The sequence below is a fragment of the Zonotrichia leucophrys genome, chromosome 17 (assembly GCF_028769735.1).
Source record: "Zonotrichia leucophrys gambelii isolate GWCS_2022_RI chromosome 17, RI_Zleu_2.0, whole genome shotgun sequence".
Taxonomy (NCBI): Eukaryota; Metazoa; Chordata; class Aves; order Passeriformes; family Passerellidae; genus Zonotrichia; species Zonotrichia leucophrys.
In genome coordinates, this window is record NC_088186.1 from 5440782 (window position 1) to 5457983 (window position 17202).

The window sequence follows — 17202 nt, forward strand, 5'->3', positions numbered from 1 at the left end:
TATCTCTTCATCACAGCCTACTCACACCACACCCCAACACAGCCAAACCACCTTAGAAAAAGCTGAAAAATGAAACCCCACAGTTTTCCAACCACAGCTCAAAGTACAAGGAGTTTTGTTTATTTTATAGCCCTCTTCATCTGTGGACTTTCCAGCAGAGCCAGGAAGATTCCCCATGCAATCAAACCCTTTAAAACTTTACACTTAAACCTTTCAAGTTCCTCATGTTAGCCCTAGGAACAGCAAGATGTTTGATACCATCACTAGCAGCAGAGGTGCCACCACAACTGTCACCTAAATAAGAAACCAAAGACTGAGTTTCTAGCATGTTTCTCCAGGAAATTTAGGAACAAAAACCACAATCATGAAGGAAAGTTTTATTTTACTTGTAATGCCCACATCCTAAGATTAAAGATATTTTTAAAAAATTAGCTGCAAAGAAAAAGATAAAAGCAAAACAAGAACAGATTTTTACACCTTTAGGAAATCAAGAAAAAAATAGGCACAAGTTTACATTCATTAGTTTCAGATATGGCAAAGGAATGTTCTACTAAAGAGGGATAAATAAAATCCTACCTTCCCACTTCCCTGTATGAGACAACACAAGTCATGCTCTTCAAAGCCACACTGATCTTGTAGATACAAGGCAGATTTTTCCTCATAATTTTTTTATTAATGTGCTTTAAAGACCATAAAGACCCTCCTAGAGCCATTTGGCATAGTCTCTACATACACACTAAAGTACCAAGGATGTACTTTAACCTCTGGTGAAGCTTGTTACAACCTCCACATAAAAAATGAAAGTCATGCATATTTTAAATTCTGTTTAAGCATCAGACACTATTGAGGGATTTTATTTCATTGCTGCTAAGCCACTTTAAATCCCCATCAGTGTTAAAATCTTGTAAGTGTCAGCCCAGGATGATTTAACCCCTTGAGAATAAGAGTTCATCATGAAAAAAGGTGAACATCTTATCTCAAGGGGTTCTACCCCAATACAGAGCTGCTGCTAATACTGAAGAATTTCTGTTGCTAAACACAATTTGCTGGGGAAGGGTTTTCTAGGGATCTCAGGAAGCCAGAGGGCAGGCAGGTGTTCCATCACACCCTTTAACTCCACCCTGCAATACAGGTGAGTGGGAGAGTCAGCTTTTGGGCTGGGCCCTGCTCTGGCTGGGATCAGTGGAAGGACTTGAACACAGCAGTGACACCACTGCTCAGGCCAGGGAAAGCTTCTTCCACAGGAACAGCTCCTGTCAACCCCCTGATCCCTGAAGTTCCCTCCAGAGGCTGCAGACACCTTTCTGCCTTTCCTCTTGAGCTCGACTGGGACTGGGGATGGACAAAAAGCAGCGATGAAATGAGGGGGAGGTGTAGAGAAGTTTAACATCCATCCCAGTAAAGATAAAACCAGTTTGTCTCGGCAAACATCCTTGGCTGGTGCAGGACCAAGTCACTGCTGGTGGGAGAAGGTGGAGAACTCGACCTTCAAGAAGCTGAGGATGTTCCTGAGGCAGATTCCTCTTTACCTTCACTGGGAGGGATGTGTAACCTACTTGCAATAAGGGCTAAGGAAAAGCATCAAGCTGTAATAAAACAGTCTTTCTTCATTTGATTGATAAGGAATTTACAATTTCTCAGCTTAAAAAGCCACAGTGCAAGTTAGTGTTTGCTTCAGGGGGACCCTGTTTCAGTATCCTCTCCCGCAAGGATGCAAAAGCCCAAAGTCAGCAGCCAGTGTTTTTGTCTGTACACAAAACAGGCAGGCTGCCCAAGAACCAAGGACAAAGACACTCAAAATAGTAAATAAATACACATAAAACAACACTAAAAACAAAACAAAATTTAACAGCACTGATTGTTTAGAATTACAGTCCATCTCATTATATTAATCTTCACATTTTAGCATCTTTTTAACCACTATACAAAAGCTGCTGAAGTGACTTTCTTCTAAACCAGCCATACAGGAGCACAAAGCACTTTCAACATTATTTTTTTGGCAAAGTAACTTGCTTTCAGAATATACCATACTTTCAAATCACAGCTTACATGTAGCAGGTGTGTCATGCTAATACAACATTCTCCATTTTTTTTCCTCCTGCACACTACGAGGAGCAAGACACCTCAGAGACCCTTCCTAGTTTCAACTGCTGTCTCTTAAAGCCTTCTCATAACAGTTTATTCCATGCAGCCTCACTTGGGGCAGCTGCTCCTAATTTCTGCCTCAGCATTGTCCTGTTTATTGCATTAATCTGGTTTCCAGGATAAGCCACATCAGTCTGATGTGCTTACAGAGCACCAGATGTTACTGTGCTCTACACGCACCCCCTGCAAACAACTCAGGAGCATTTCAAGGAATCACAGAACTACAGAAGGGTCAGGTTGGAAGGAACCACAGTGGGTCATCTGGTCCCACCTCCCTGCTCAGGGAGGGTGTCCCTAAAACACATGGCACAGCACATTTATCTGCTCCTTTTACATCCTCCTGTTTACTTTTTTTCTCTGTTTATTTCCTTCCTGCTTTTACCAGCAGAATCCACATTAGATATCTGAAGAGGAAGAAAGCATTTGTATTCTCCAAGCCCACACACTGACTTTCCACTCATATGGAAATTCCAGATTCTTACATATTTTTTCCACTTGCAGAAATACATCCGGGTAAGCCTTGTGTCTTTCACCCAGAACAGGCACAAGGGGCAACTAATCAGTCTGGAACAAAAACAGTGATGCTCATGTTTTTGTGCAAGTCCTGAAGACCTCCTCATTCCCAGGGTTGGATTTGGACCTGTATGTGGACTGAAACAGAAGAAGGCACAGGCTGGATCTCTGCTTTTATCTGTGGCATTGTACTCACAGAGGACTCAGCAAATCATCGCAAACCTCAGTCCTGCAAGCCAGCACTGCCTCAAGTCCACAGTGTGAAGCTGAGTCAGGAGAGGTTTAGGTTGGATATCAGGAAAGGGTTTTCTACCCAGAGGGTGGATGGGCACTGAACAGGCTCCCCAGGGAAGCGGTCACAGCACCAAGCCTGACAGAGTTCAAGAAGTTTGGGCAACTCCTTCAGCCCATGGTGGGAATGTTGGGGGGTCCTGTACAGAGACAGAAGTTGGGCTCAATCCTGATGTGTCCCTTCCAACTCAGCATATTCTATTATTCTGTGATTTTTATGATTCACTAAGCCCAGCAGGCTCCACTGCTGCTGTCCTACACCAGTATCCAGCTCACATCCCAAAGCAGGCACATTCCAGGAGCTGGCTGGGCAGTCAGGATCACAGCATCTGAGAAGCTCTACCTTACACACACACATCTAATCATCACCCAAAACTATGCTGTATTTCCTAGAACTGACAGACTGTAAAGAGTCATTTCCTCTCTAGAAGCTTGATCCCAGCTCTCCAACTATCCACACACATAACCTCACATCCAGCATCTACACCTCTCACTACCCTGTGCACAGCAGCAATAGGCACCACGTTATTACCCCTTCCCCCTGCTTGTGCACACCTCACACCTCCTACCCAGCAAAAACTGCTGCTGGCTCATTCTGAAATCCAGCAAGGCACTTTGATGGGTGTCAAAGACTTTGTGCAAGCACAGGCAAGATGCAAATCCTCCCCCCTCCTCACACTAACCTGCCTTAGGGGCAAACATAAACCTCAGCAACCTCCTAAGCAAGGATGACCAGGACACAGAGCTCGTCATCTGGTCTCCAAAGAGCAGCAATACCAAGGGAACAGACCAATTTCCCCAGAGCTTCAGACTCCTTACAAAAGTCTGGCATTTTACTTCAGTGCTTTACAGAACTATTTCTTCCTCCCCAGGAAAGAAATCTTTGCTAGTCACATTGCATATGTTATCACACTTATGGTACAAATCAGCAGTAATTAGTGTCTGTAGGAACACAGCAGAGAAGAACAGTAATAAAAATCCCAAAGCAAGCAAAGCCTCCTTGAGAAGCTAATGGTCAAGTGGAGAATTTACCAACAATATTCCTGTTCCCACACACAATCGTAAACGCCAGGGATTCACCTCCCAGAAAACACAAAGGCAAAACAGGTACATCCATTGCCCTATTCAGGAGAATTGGGCAAAAATCTGGGCTCGGGCAGTTCAGGACACAATGTATATATGAAACATTGAAAGTAATAATAATGACAGGAAGGTGGAACAAAGAAGAAATTCAAACCATAACTTGGCAAGTGGTCCTGGATCCATCCCAGCAAACACTACTGGCTACAAAAAGCAGAAGGTCCCACCAGATTGCTGTGTGCTCACATAGTCTTGCTGCCACCGCTGCACTTTGCAGGTAGTTTTATCCATGTCTGGGAGGAAAAGGTCCTTGTACAAAAGTGTTTTCCTGCAGTGGCATCAGATGAGCTCGTCCTTGAGCGGCTCGGATTCCGCGGGGAGGGCGCCGTTCATCTCCGGGGCGCTCTCGGTGCCCAGATAGCCCAGGAGGATCTCGCTGCGCCGCCGCGACAGCTGCAGGATGTCCTCTGCCAGCAGCTGCACCGTGGTGTACCTCACGTTGTCAAAGTCAAACATGTCCTTCAGGTACTGCACGATCTGGTGCTGCAAGAAAAGGAAGGTTACGCTCAGACCTCTGTTGCGGTGTGTTGCAATGTCGTGTTTTAAACTTCCGGGTCCCTTCCCAGGTGTGCCTATGCCTCTCTCCCTGCCCCCTCGCCCCCTTGCTGAGTGAGCCCTGTCAATCAGGTTTAAGATTCCAGCAAGGCGTCGTGTGGTTAGTCAGATTCAAAAGATGCCCCTATGCCCAGAGGTCATTGGCCTGTCTAAGTGTCATCCTCCCTTGAGACCCTGCCCCTTCACCTGGTTGGTAGCTCACCTGTCCCCTCCCCTTCCCCTGTCCCCGAGCTTAAAAGGTTAATGAGACCATGCGGCGGGATTCTGGTGGAGCAGTTGCCCCGGTTCAGACCTCTGTAACCATGGAATAAACATCTGGATATAACCCTCCAGCAGAATCCTCTCCTTTCTTCTCTTCACCATCGCCAGAAGCTCTCTCTCCTGAGGTAAACGGAGTTCCTGACAAGCCTGGACTTGCACCAGTGCCCCGCTGCAATCTCCAGCAGCCAATGTATCTCTGGGGTATAACACCACAGAAGCCGCCTTTGGCTCAGCAGCGAGGGTCACACTGACCCAGGCACAATCTAACTGGTTATATTGGGATTATTATTCCAATAGACCTCCTTCACCTGCCACCAAGAGCACACAGCAGCAGCTTTGGCTGGGTAGGAGGTGTGGGGGCGTCTCCTGCTTGAAGCCAGCAGACAGGAGTCCCACACAGATGAGGCACACAAAAAACACCTCACCTTGAAGAAACTGCAGACTTCAGATAGCTGCTGCTTGGGCCCCAGAAAACCAAAGGCTAGAACAGGACTGACATGCTCCGATACGGAGTAGAAATGAGAGATAAAGCCATCTGGTACCTGTCACAGGGAAGGACAGAATTAGTTGGTCTTCATTCTCAGACAGAATTAGCAGCTTCTTCCATATCAGCCACCAACTTTCCTGCCAGAAAGCTTCAGTATCTGAAGTTAAGAGCTATTTGGAACATCTCTTCCTGCAAAACTACATTTATCTTTCAGATCCCTTGAAGGATGGCTAGAGCTTTTTACCTTCATGTTTCTAAATTGCTATTTCAAGAGGAAAATGAACAGAAGAAAATTAAAAGCAATCACCAGCCAGCCTTTATAGCTCTATTTATAATCTGCTGACCAGGCCAGGAAAGGACATGCAAATATCCAAGGCAGAGCTACTGCATGACAGCACCAATAGAGCTTCCAATTCTCTCATTTCTTTCTGTGCCATCTCAGGAGCCAAACCCTGTCACACCAGCTGTGGGATTGAGCTGAAAAATTGCCAGAGGCCACAGACCCTGTGGCAAAACCAGGGTTGTGAAGTTGTGGCTTCCTGTTCCCCTGCTCCATAAACTCATCTGCTGTGGTACTTTAGGAAGTCACAGATTTAAGTGAAACTCATCAAGTATTGGCTAATTAGCATTGGCACTGGGGAGTGAAGCAGTGCCTGAACCTTCCTTTTGCTGCCAGCAAGGAAAGCACAATTCAGGAGCAGTCCCCTGTTGCTTGGGGTCTGTGGCCATTCCTACAGTATTGTGAGCAGGGAGAGGGAATTCCAGACAGGCAACACTGTTGTTTGAATCCTCACATTAAGAAAAAGGAGAATAAACTCAGACTGATTCAATAAAATACTGGCACAGCACTGGAGCAGTGACTGCAGGACCCCAGGGCTCTAAAGCATCACAAAGAACCTGACTCTGTTCAGTATTTACCACCTAAGATTTCACACTTTGTCAAGATCTATGTGTTCTCTTTTCAGCCCCAAATACATTAGATTCATTCCCTTTTCATTCAATTTGCTTACCATCAGAAGCCTCCTTTTTGCTTTCAGAACTGACCAGCAAGCAGTTGCTAGAGCCTACAATTACCAGAGAGAGCCCATTAGTTACTCGGGTTATTTAAAAAAACCCAAAGTTTACCAACACATTGTCATCAAAACATCAAAGCAGTCACCCTTTTGTGCCAAAACCTTTTAAAATGACAAAATTAAAGCAAACTGGGAGCAGATTTAGCCACTTCAGATCCATTCCAGAGAAGCCTAAGGGTTTTTGAAGATTGTTAATATGATCTGACATAGTTGCCCAACAGCCCACAATCCTCTGTAAGCAGACAGCTGTTACAAAGTGCCATTTTACTCTCAATCTATCAAACTAATCAGTCTTAAAATACAGCTGGGGGGCAGAACTAAAGGAAAGCTTTGCAATTTGAGCTTCAGTGTCTGCTGAGGTACTGCCAGAATGAATGGCCACATGCTAAAACCCACATATTTTCCCCTACATTGTGCCCCTTTTATTCTCATTCATAAAAATAGGTGCTGTCATCTTTTAACATCTCCATGGCATCACTGATAAAAATCCCCTAGAGCCATAAGTCTGGTTGCCAGCCAGATGCTCTCAAAATAAGGAAAGCTTTCCTGCAAACAATTTCCATGCACAAGAAGGCTGTTGTTCAGAACTTCAGGAAAGCGTGGCAATTATAAAGAGAGAATTCAGCTCAGCTGGGAAAGATGAGGCTGTGCTCTTTCCTGGCCTTGGCACTGGTCCCACACTCAGAGCAGCCCTCCCTGCCTCACTCACCGTCTCCTTGAAGCTGTCGGACAGCCAGCGGTTGCGCAGCACAGCCAGCACCGAGGAGGGAGGGTTCTCCAGATCCTCAAAAGCATCCATGAGGATGAAGTCCAGCACAATGTCAAAGAAGCTCATGCACACCACCTGCCAGGGAGCAGAACAGTCTGTAAGGGGAACAGGTTTTAAAAAGAGATATGGGATCTTTTGGTTTGAAGGAAGAAGATGTAAGAAGCTGAAGTCAATGTAATCATATTTCAACAGCAGGTCTTTCCCACCTGGGCCATTCCTACATATGCATTGTAATACAATCACAGTGGTTTGGCTTGTAAGGGACTTAAAAACCATCCAGCTCCACCCCCTGCCATGGGCAGAGACACCTTCCACTAAACCAGGTTCTTCAAGCCCCATCCAGCCTGCCCTTGAGCACTTTCAGGGATGGGATCTCCACAACCTATCTGGGCAAGGATTATCTTCTATCTCCTCTGCAGCTCTGTAAAGACAATGTTTTTACCAACCCCTCTTCCCTCCAGCTCCTGCTGAGTGGTTGGCCAGGTCTCCTGCTTCAAGGCATAACGCAGCATCTCCTCGTAGCTTTCCAGGAAAGCTTTGGGATTCTGGAAGAGCAGAAAAACAAACCAGTTGAACTACTTGGATCTGAGCTGACATCAACATCACAGTAATCACCAGCATGCAGATGAAGTTCTCTTCTTCCAACACACTGGAAAAGCTCTGGGTTGGGATGGGGGAACAAGTATCCCTGTGCCCAAGACACACTTTAGTTGTTACACAAACTTCCTACCTTTTCAGCTTTTGTCATCAGTCCTATCATCATCTGCTTCCCAACCTCCCCAAAAAACAGCTGATTGCTTTCATCCTCCAGCAGCTCCTGCAAAGGGAACACAGATGTCTCTTGTGAGCACCTACACACCCTCAAATTCTAGGCTGGGGAAAAAAAAAAACCCAAAAGGGCAAGACACGAAGCAGTGCAATGCTGCACACACCAGTGTTGTTAACCTTCAGTAAGGTGGAACCCAGGAAACAAAACTGCACAGCCATGTGCCATGGAAACCTGGGAGCCTGGAGCCATTCTCACCTGGAATGCCTGCCTGACACAATGCAGCTTTGCCAGGAAATCCTGGTCACTGTAGCAGCCAAGGAGCTCTGTCCTAGAGGGAAAGGGGAAGAATTGTGTAAATTCCAGTTCTGATGTTGGTGTTCCTACAACTATGGTCCCCTAAAAACAAAAAACTAAATTCCCAGTCTGTGCATAGGAGAAAGGAACAGTCACATTCCCTTTATCCAGCTCCCTTGGGGAACAGAGCAGCTCTGCCAGGCTGGTACAGGACTGTGCCAGCCTCCCAGAACAGTCACACTTCCTATCACTGATTTCCTGGGACAATTACTCTTTCTTAACTCATGAGTCCCTAAAATCTGGGGTTAATTCCCTGGGAAGGCTGAACCAGCAGGAAGGGTGCTGTGATTTTATGACCCCAATGGGTTATTCTGGTTATGGGGCTGCTCAAAGGCAGGTGATGTGTTCACAGAGCCCCAGGGGACACCAGGTCCCACAGCTCCAGCTGGCTCTTCACCTCAGCGTCCGGCATGCCACCTTCCCTTCTTTCACCAACTGCAGAGCTTCTTCATATGCTGCCACTGGCTTGGAGAGGTGGAATGGCATTTGCTCAAAGGGGAGAGAGTCAAAGAGCTGTAGAGGTAACAAGAGACATGGGAAGAACAAAATGAGCTCATTAAATATTTGCAAACACGCAAGCGAGTGCACACAAGCAAGGTGGGCCCTCTTCAGAGAATCTTCAGCTAGCAGAGTTTGTCAGTGACAATTGTTTCATGCAAAGATATTTCACCTTTCACTAAAAGTTAGCTCTGACACTGCTCAATATTCCATAAAATTTACACCACCAAGCCATCTTACATGGATACCAGCACTTTCCTAGCTGTTATGGCATGTTTTCTGTAGCAGATAAGAAGACAACATGGAAGTGCTGGTTGGAAAAACCTCCCCCATCATTTCCTAACATCCATCATGACCCTCCCAGCCTGGCGTTGTTGCTCTGTGTTTGATCATCTCTCCCAAGATATTTTGGCTCTGCTGCCTTTGTGCCTTCCCTCCAAGCCACTGGGCTGTGACACACAGGTGACACTTCAGTCACCTCTGCTGCAGAGAAGAAGGAATCCTCTGAAGTGGAGCTGTCCTCATCATCCGTCCGCAGCCGCAAGGACCCGTCCGCCAGTGGAAGCATCAAAGTCTTCTCTGGAGGAGAGAAAGAAACCACACATGTAGGAGTTCATGGACCAACATCCCTCTTAGCTCCTGTGCTCTCTTCCATTCCCACTTTGTCACTTTTCTGGCTTATGGAAAAGACACAAAAGGCAGGACATTGGCATTTTACTGCAGCCCTACCCAGATCCAGCAGCACGCTGTCCGATGGGAGAGAGGAGCCAAACTCCTCCTGCAGGTGGTAGGCTCGGTGCAAGAGGGACTCCAGCTTCTCAGCAAACTCCCTTTTCTGGGACTCCTCCTGGAACACACAGAAATGCCACCCTTAGTTAGCCAGCTGGGCACAGACAGATTGGGCAGCACAAATACGGGAGGAAATTTTTTTTCAGTAAAAATGGGATTTGCAGTCTGCAGATTAAATGATTAAAAATAAAAAGAGAGAGGAGTCATTAATCCTACAATGCAGCTAATAATGCGTGGGGAGGGAAGCTTCCACACAGCCTACTCAAACCCTCTGGCTTTTGAGCTTCACTATTTTGTTTTCCTGTTAAAAAGGGAAGAAAGAACTAAAGAACTTTAACCTTCACCCCAAAAAACAGCTATTTTATTAAGTTGTACACCACTTAAATCTCCTGCCTTTTGACTTTAGCCTAACCTCCAGGAGAAACTGCATCAGGAAACCTCTGTTGAATATAACAGGATATCCAGAACTGGATAACAGAATATTCAGATTAAGGTGCTGGGCATAAGCAAAGTTTGCTGTAAACAACAGGAGGATGGAAAAAAAAAAGGTGTGGAGAAAATAAGACTTAAATATCATCTTGCCTTCATGCCCCTATGTTTGCATGAGTATCTCACCCAGAAGACAGGAGCATTAGCAAGAAGCACAGAATCTATTTTCATAATGAATCAACTGGTTTTAAGGCAGTTTTAGAAACGCTACAGGGCCCTTCAAGGAGAGCCAACAACAACAGAATCCAGATTTGCCTTGGATAAATATGATCCAGCACAAAAGACAAATGTCCCACATACTTACTACACCAGACTCTGTTTACAAAAGGCTGGGAACACTTTTTTTTTCCAGTGAGAACTCCTGGAGAGTTCAGAGTTCAGCTCCTTTCACAGTCCTGAGTTACAGCAGGTTTTTTTAGCTTTGTGGCTGTCACTGAGCCATTCTAGTTTAAATCTCCTTTAACACAGGTCTTCCATGTGGGGTCCACAAGTCCCAGACAGCAAGGGGTGTCCTAAAATCCTGATTTCTGCAGCTGCAGAGGCTGAGTGAGGTACACATCTCCAAATTCCCACTGCTTTCCTCATCCACACACACAGAGCAGGGCTCTGCTCTCCACCCAGCTCCCACAAGTAGCAGTGACCATCAAGATCTGCATTTTAAATGCATTAAAAAGTTACAGAGACAGCACTGCCAGCCAGAGCAGTGCTGCATTCATCACAGCCTTTTCTCAGCACAGGCTGTGCCACGGGAGGACACGTGTGACAGTGAGTGACACCAGGCTGGAAGGTGGATGGAAGCGCTGGGGAATGAGGGGGCGAGACGTAGTAAAAAGAGAAAGAAATTAAAAACACCCACTCCCATTGCATAAGGAAGCTGCAGATACAGACAGCTCTTAAACAGAGTCTGGCCTGACTCTGCCCTTAATTTGCTCTCCTTTTAACCTCCCACTGTTTACTGCTTCCAGCACCCAGCTGGCCTTTCAGCATGTGGGGACCTACCTCTGAAATGTTCTCAGACATGCTCTCCTGCTGTTTGCTGCTGTCCCAGGGCACAGGGGTGCTGGTACAAGCACTGTCCCTCTGCCTGATGCTCAGTGCCTGTTCCCATTTCTGCAGGGCCTCCTCAAACAGCTCCATGCCTGGAAACCCAACCAAATACTGGCTGTGAGAGTCCTGGGGCACTCAGGAACAAAGAGACACAGGATGAGTCTTTGCTCACTCAGACAATCCAGCAAAGAGGGAAATCCCAAAATAAAGAATAAACATATTCTATTTATTTCCTATTTAAATATGGTTTACTTTGGATTAGAAGGAGAACATCCCCAAACTGGTTAAAGCATCATCCATGTTACTGCCAAAATATTGTTCTCTGCACAAGATGAGCCTGTTGCTCAAGAACAGTATTTTGGAAGTAAATTATTCACTGACAAAAAAATGGTTTGTTTTGGGGGGTTTTTGGAATTTTTATTTGAGCTTAAGCTGAGAATGGAAGGGATCTTTCAGTTAGAGCTCTGCATTGAGCTGCTGATGCTCTGTGTCAATTCTCACTCCCTTCTTGCTCTCACAGTGATTAACAACCCCCCCAGAGCAATGTTACCCTTGTGCCTGCTTACCTTGAACATAGAGGCTTTCTGCACTGGAGTCACCAATGGCCCCAGCATCTCCCATGGCCTGGGCCTCCCACATCCCTGGGGGAACTGGACTTGAGGAGTTGACTGCTACCATCTGCAGGAGGGGAACAGAGAGCAGCAAATGCCTTCTGAATTCTCTTAAGGTTAGAGGTGCTAAGATCAAACCAACACCACCAGTTTTCAGCAAAAAGGCATTTTATTCCCCCTTGTGCTCCCCTGTATCAATGAGCACTGAAAGGAGAGCCCTGATGGAGGAAACAGCCCAGGAAAGCTCCAGAGCAATCACTACAAAAGGCATCAGGATTTTGATGGAAAGCTCACATCAGCTCCAGCTGCCTGTATGAAAAACACTGGAGGTGGCAAGGAAGCAAGCACAGTCCAAACCAAAGAAACAGTTTCCCAGAAAAAATACAGCTGAGGATTCCCCAGAGGGCAAAGGGAATCCTCACTCTCCTCTTTGTAACCAGACCCTCTCCTGGGAGGGCTGAGCTTACAATCCACACAGCAGGGTCAGTTCAGCTTTGTCCAATTTCCCACAAGGCATCAATGTCTTCTAAAGTCTGACCCAATAAAGTGCTGGACTCAACACTATCAGTGACCAGGGTTTTCCTGTGGTTTACAGAAGGATGTCCAAACATGAGCCTGGTACTCAAAAAAAGCTACAATAATCAGCTGACAGCTGAATTCCTGTCCTGCCTCCATTGATCAATCCCTGTGGAGTGTTAATAAATCACCCTGAGATCCTGAACTGCAAATCATCAGTTCACTGCTGCCAATTTACTTACTGGATGGCAAAGAGAAGCAAAAGAGAGCACAGGCAAAACCTGCAGCTGTGCAAAGGATGAGCTGGTTTTTTTCCACCAAGTAATATAAAAACTGCAAGTACAGGATCAGCTCATCTGTACAGAAACAGATGCCTCTCTGTGGGGATACCCCCACCCAGGCACCAGCAGTGGAAAAAGGTATTTAATTATGGATTGTTTTTTATTTAAAGAACTTCAGTGATTCAAAACCTGGGCAGCATCTGTATGAACTGAGGAGGAATCACATGGATGTGAGTGCCTGTGGAGGGAGGGGAAAGAGCTGGACAGAGCCTGGTGCTCATGGATCACATCCCATCACATCCCATCTCCCCGGGGAACGCTGTGCCCGCCCAGCGCCGAGCCGGCACTGCCGCCTGCTGGAGACACACTGCGACCAGCACGGATTCTGCCAGCCCCCGGTGCTTCTGCTCCACCAAAAACAGCAACAGCAGCCTGTGCTGAGGAGTGCTGGCGCCCAACAGCTCCTTCCAAAGGGGTGATTTTTCCCCTCTCCTTGCCCCAGCATTGCCAAGCAGCCTCAGAGCCCGGGTGATGACAAGGGAGGGCTTTGCAGAAACTCACAGAAATTCACCCTTATCCCCCCTGCTCCAACAGAATGTTAGCTCTGAGCAATGGGGATGTGGAACAGGTCTTGAAGACACAAATGCTTCCAGGTTTGGTCTCACAAAAGGTGCATATAAGCACTTCTCCTGCCTGGTTAAGCCTGAATTACCTGTACTCATAGGCTGCTCCTTTGGCTTTGGAGGAGGTAGAATGATTGGGCTGTGTTCTCACCCTGTGCTGTTTCCTGAACAGAGCTATCAGATTTTGGTAGCTAATTTGGTTTTTAGAAGAAAGCAAGCTGTGAGCAGCCCCAGCACAGGAGGGAGGGGCTGCTGGGCCACCCAAACCCCCACCACAGAGGGAAGCAAAGCTCCCCATTGCTGTGAGACCCAGAAACAACCCAGCCCAACTCCCTGAGGGGGTCACAGAGAGCTCCAAGGGTCCATGGCCATGTCCCACAGGGAAATCCCTCCTGAGACTCCTCCTTGGCCCAAGAACTGGCCAAGGAACCCTGGAGCTCCTGGCCACAAAAACTGCTGCTCACAGGGAACTCCAGACACTCAGTGCAAGGTTAACACCAGAACCTGCCCTACAATTATACAGCAATCTGTTCTCCCCAATGGGCCAGCACAAGCCCAAGGACTTGGTGATCTCCAGACAGGTCTGTGCACTGCCATCTCCCAGCCCTGCTCAGCAGGTCCTTACCGAGGCCAGGCTGTGGGAGGAACTGGAATGTTTGCTGGGCTCGATGGAGGAAATCCCGCTGAGCGTGTCGTTGCTCTTGCTGCCAGGGCTCTGCACTCTCCTGCTGGAGTATCCTGCAGTTGGGAAGGTCACACAAAAACAGGGTTTTAGGCCCAGGTGACTGCAGAAGGAAATAGGGAGGGGAACATCACCTTGTCCAGTGTAACTGTGAATGGGCAAGGCAGTATCCAATACCTAGAATAAGCCACAGATCTCCTTTTGGCTTTGCTTTGCTCTGAGACTGGTATCAGTGGGGATCTGAGGCTGAGGAATGTATTCACTGCTTATGGACAGCAAGGGGCAAGTGGAAACAATCAAGCAAAAACTCCTCCAGCTTCCCTCAGGACAGGCAAAGCACAGACACTGCTCCCTTGATGTTCATGTTTCACCAAACAAATCCCTAAAGTGCTTTGTGAGGGCCTGGGTCAGTCTTACCCCTAAAATCAGTACAAGTGGTGAGATGGTGCCCAAGGTCTGGGAGTCACCACAGAGCTGGATGGACACTCCCAACTGCCCAGCCTGGCTCAGGCCACCCTGCCCTCCCCTCAGCTGAGCACTGACACCACGAGATCAATGCAGAACCAGGTCACTGCGTGCCCAGGTCATTATTATTGGGGCAGCCTGGTAATGGAAAAGGGATGGAAACTACAAACCTCAGGGAAAACATCAGGACACCTTTTGTTCCCAAGACTGTGAGCTCACAGTCTCTGCTTCCCAAACCCCGAGCTCACAGCACTGCTTTTCAGACATACAGAGCACTACACAAATGGCTTTGCTGTGCCCTCCCCACACCTCCCCATCGCTCCCTGTACCACTTCTTTGGGGATTTTCCCCTTTTTGTGAGGCCAACCTTTCTTCACAGAGGAGACCCTCCTGGTTGGCAGGATGGGCACTGTGATCCCTCCTGGTTTAAAGCCACACTTGTCCGGAGCAATTTGCTTCTTTCGGCGGCGGCGCCGCTTGAGCTGATGAGCTGCCAGGGCCAAGGCCACGGTGCCCAGGGCTGTGGCAAACAGGACCTTGCGCAGGCCTGGAGAGAGCCGCAGCTGGGAGAACACAGACTTTAAACACAAAAGAAATGGAAGAGCAAAAATGAAAAGTCAATTCACTGCCTTAAAAAAAATTTTAAACAGTGTTAAACATGAAAAACTTTGGCTTTACCCTCTCACCCATAAAACACGCCCTCTGCTACACAACTAAGACACAGCAGCAGAGAGACTGTGGAGCATCATTTTGACAGGAGCTGGAGAAGTTGGGTTTTGATCCTTATTGCCCAAACATGCTGCAAAATCTGCACACAGCCTGGGACAGATGCAATCCAGGTTACCCAAATTCAGCTCTGAAAGCCTGGTCTGAAGCTGAGCTTCGCTGCTCTGCGTGCTGCATCACTACAAGTGGGGAACATGCTACTCTTCTTTAAAAGACAAGTCTTTTTTTAGAGCCTTTGATGAAGAGAAAGATTAAACCTGGGTGTTCTCCCAGGGAGGGACGTGGGAAGCGCTTTTCTCTCCTCTCCAAACCCACTCAGAACTCTCTTCCACCACCCCAAACTCCCCCTGCAATTCCTCCAACCCCTCAAACTGCCCAGGTCCCACTGTGCCTCCATCTCACACAGATGTGTGAGAGCCAGCCCAAGGAATGTGACAGGAAAACCCTTCCTGCTCCTCCTCATACCTGCCCAAAGGTCGTGTACACGAACACGGGGATCTCAGCCACGGTCATTGCCAAGGCCTGCATGATGGACATTCCCTCTGTCCTCCTGAATGCCATGGCTGCACCAGGATCTGGGCACCTTCGGGAGCCACAATGGAAAAGGGCACTTGTGGATGCTGTGTGAGCTGCTCACAAAAGAATCCAACTTTTCTCTGACATCTGGCTCAGAGTCCTGGGGTTGGCCTTCATCCAACAATCCTCCTCCTGCGGGAAGAGGGGGAAAACCAGGTGAGTGAGGGGAGCACCCGCCCTGTTCCTTCCTGCCCTTTACAAAACACACTCCAGGTCACTTGGAGCCGCGAACCTAAAATATCTTCTCATCATCAGCAGCAGCAATTCCTTTGTTTGTCCTACCAGCCACGGGGACAGATTCCCAAACTGCTCTACAGCAGCAGCACCCTGGGATTTGACAGCTCCCAGAGATTTCTACACGTACCAGACCTGGCTGCACATGGTTGGAGGGATTTTGTTTGCAGTCCCCATATGACAAAAGCCCCAATTATCCCAAACAACCATACACACGTTTTAGTTGCCAAAACTCTGCTTTCACACAGATTTCTGTGCATCACAGAGAGCCACCAACCAAAGGGGGTTTGCCCAGGAGGTTTCACCGTTGCCATCGGGGCTGGGCAGGAAGGATGTGCTCGGGTCAAGGACAGAGCGACAGAAGGCGCTGATGTGTGACCCCAGAGGCGGTGACAGAGCCCAGAGCCCTGCCCTGCTGACACCGTCCCGGTGACGGAGCCCAAAGCCCTGCCCTGCTGACACCGTCCCCGCAGCCACTGCCCCGAGCACCCTATGGAATGTTCTCCGGGCAGCGGGAGCCCGCAGGGAGCGGACACCGGACACGGGCTCTGCCCACAAGGTTAAACACAACGTCCCGGCCACAGCAGGGATGGGAAGAGCAAAGTGCGAGGGATTTTGGGCACAGAAAGCAGCCCGGGGTTACCATACCGGCACAGGGAGCGCAGGCAGCGCGGTACCAAGGCAGCGCCTCTGTCCGGGCATCTCCCCCCAGCCCTGCCCGCCGTGGGCACCGGGCGCTGGGGGTTCAAACCTCCGGCCTGGCGGGAGCGTCCCACGGGAGCCCCGCACCTGCACTGCAGCACGCTGGGCCCTGCAGAAAGGGCTCCCGCACCCCCGCAGCATCCCCGCCATCCCCCGCATCCCCGAGCATCCCCCCTGCGCCCTCAGGTGCCTCGCACCGCTGCTGCATCCCCGGCCCCCGCATTCATTCACCCCGGGGGCATCCCCGTCGCTCCCGCACCCAGAGATCCCGCATCGTCCGCTCTTCCCACCCCCATAACCGGCTTCACCCGGGGGTCCCCAGCTCGGCGCTCCCCTATGCTTCCCCCCCACTACCGATGGTGCGGCCCAGCGGGCCCGGTCCCCGCGAGCGGGCGCGGGCGACACCACTCACCGTGGCGGGGGGGGCGCGCGGCCCCGCTCGGCGCCCTCTCCCCGCGCCGCGCGCCATGGCCGCGGAAGGGCAGCGTCTCCTTCCCCCGCGCCGCAGCCCACCCCGCGGGAGGCGGGGCCAAGCGGAGGTACCGCCCCCGCGTCCATTTCAGCCAATCAGAGCGGAGAGCCGCCCGCCGCCCCGCCAATCGGAAC

At 48.9% G+C, this 17202-nt stretch overlaps 1 protein-coding gene across 1 annotated transcript; it reads right to left on the reverse strand.

The window, feature by feature from the left end:
- Window positions 1–362: 362 nt before the first annotated feature.
- Window positions 363–17092, reverse strand: MIGA2 (mitoguardin 2). Its single transcript, XM_064727772.1, has 16 exons — window positions 17009–17092; window positions 15550–15792; window positions 14726–14936; window positions 13837–13949; window positions 11747–11858; window positions 11133–11272; window positions 9585–9702; window positions 9334–9434; window positions 8755–8870; window positions 8259–8331; window positions 7965–8051; window positions 7681–7779; window positions 7175–7309; window positions 6403–6456; window positions 5331–5447; window positions 363–4572 (listed from the first exon to the last, which is right to left on the reverse strand). The coding sequence occupies exons 2-16, from the start codon at window positions 15643–15645 to the stop codon at window positions 4369–4371; spliced, it is 1776 nt and encodes a 591-aa protein (XP_064583842.1). The 5' UTR covers window positions 15646–15792; window positions 17009–17092; the 3' UTR covers window positions 363–4368.
- Window positions 17093–17202: the final 110 nt, after the last annotated feature.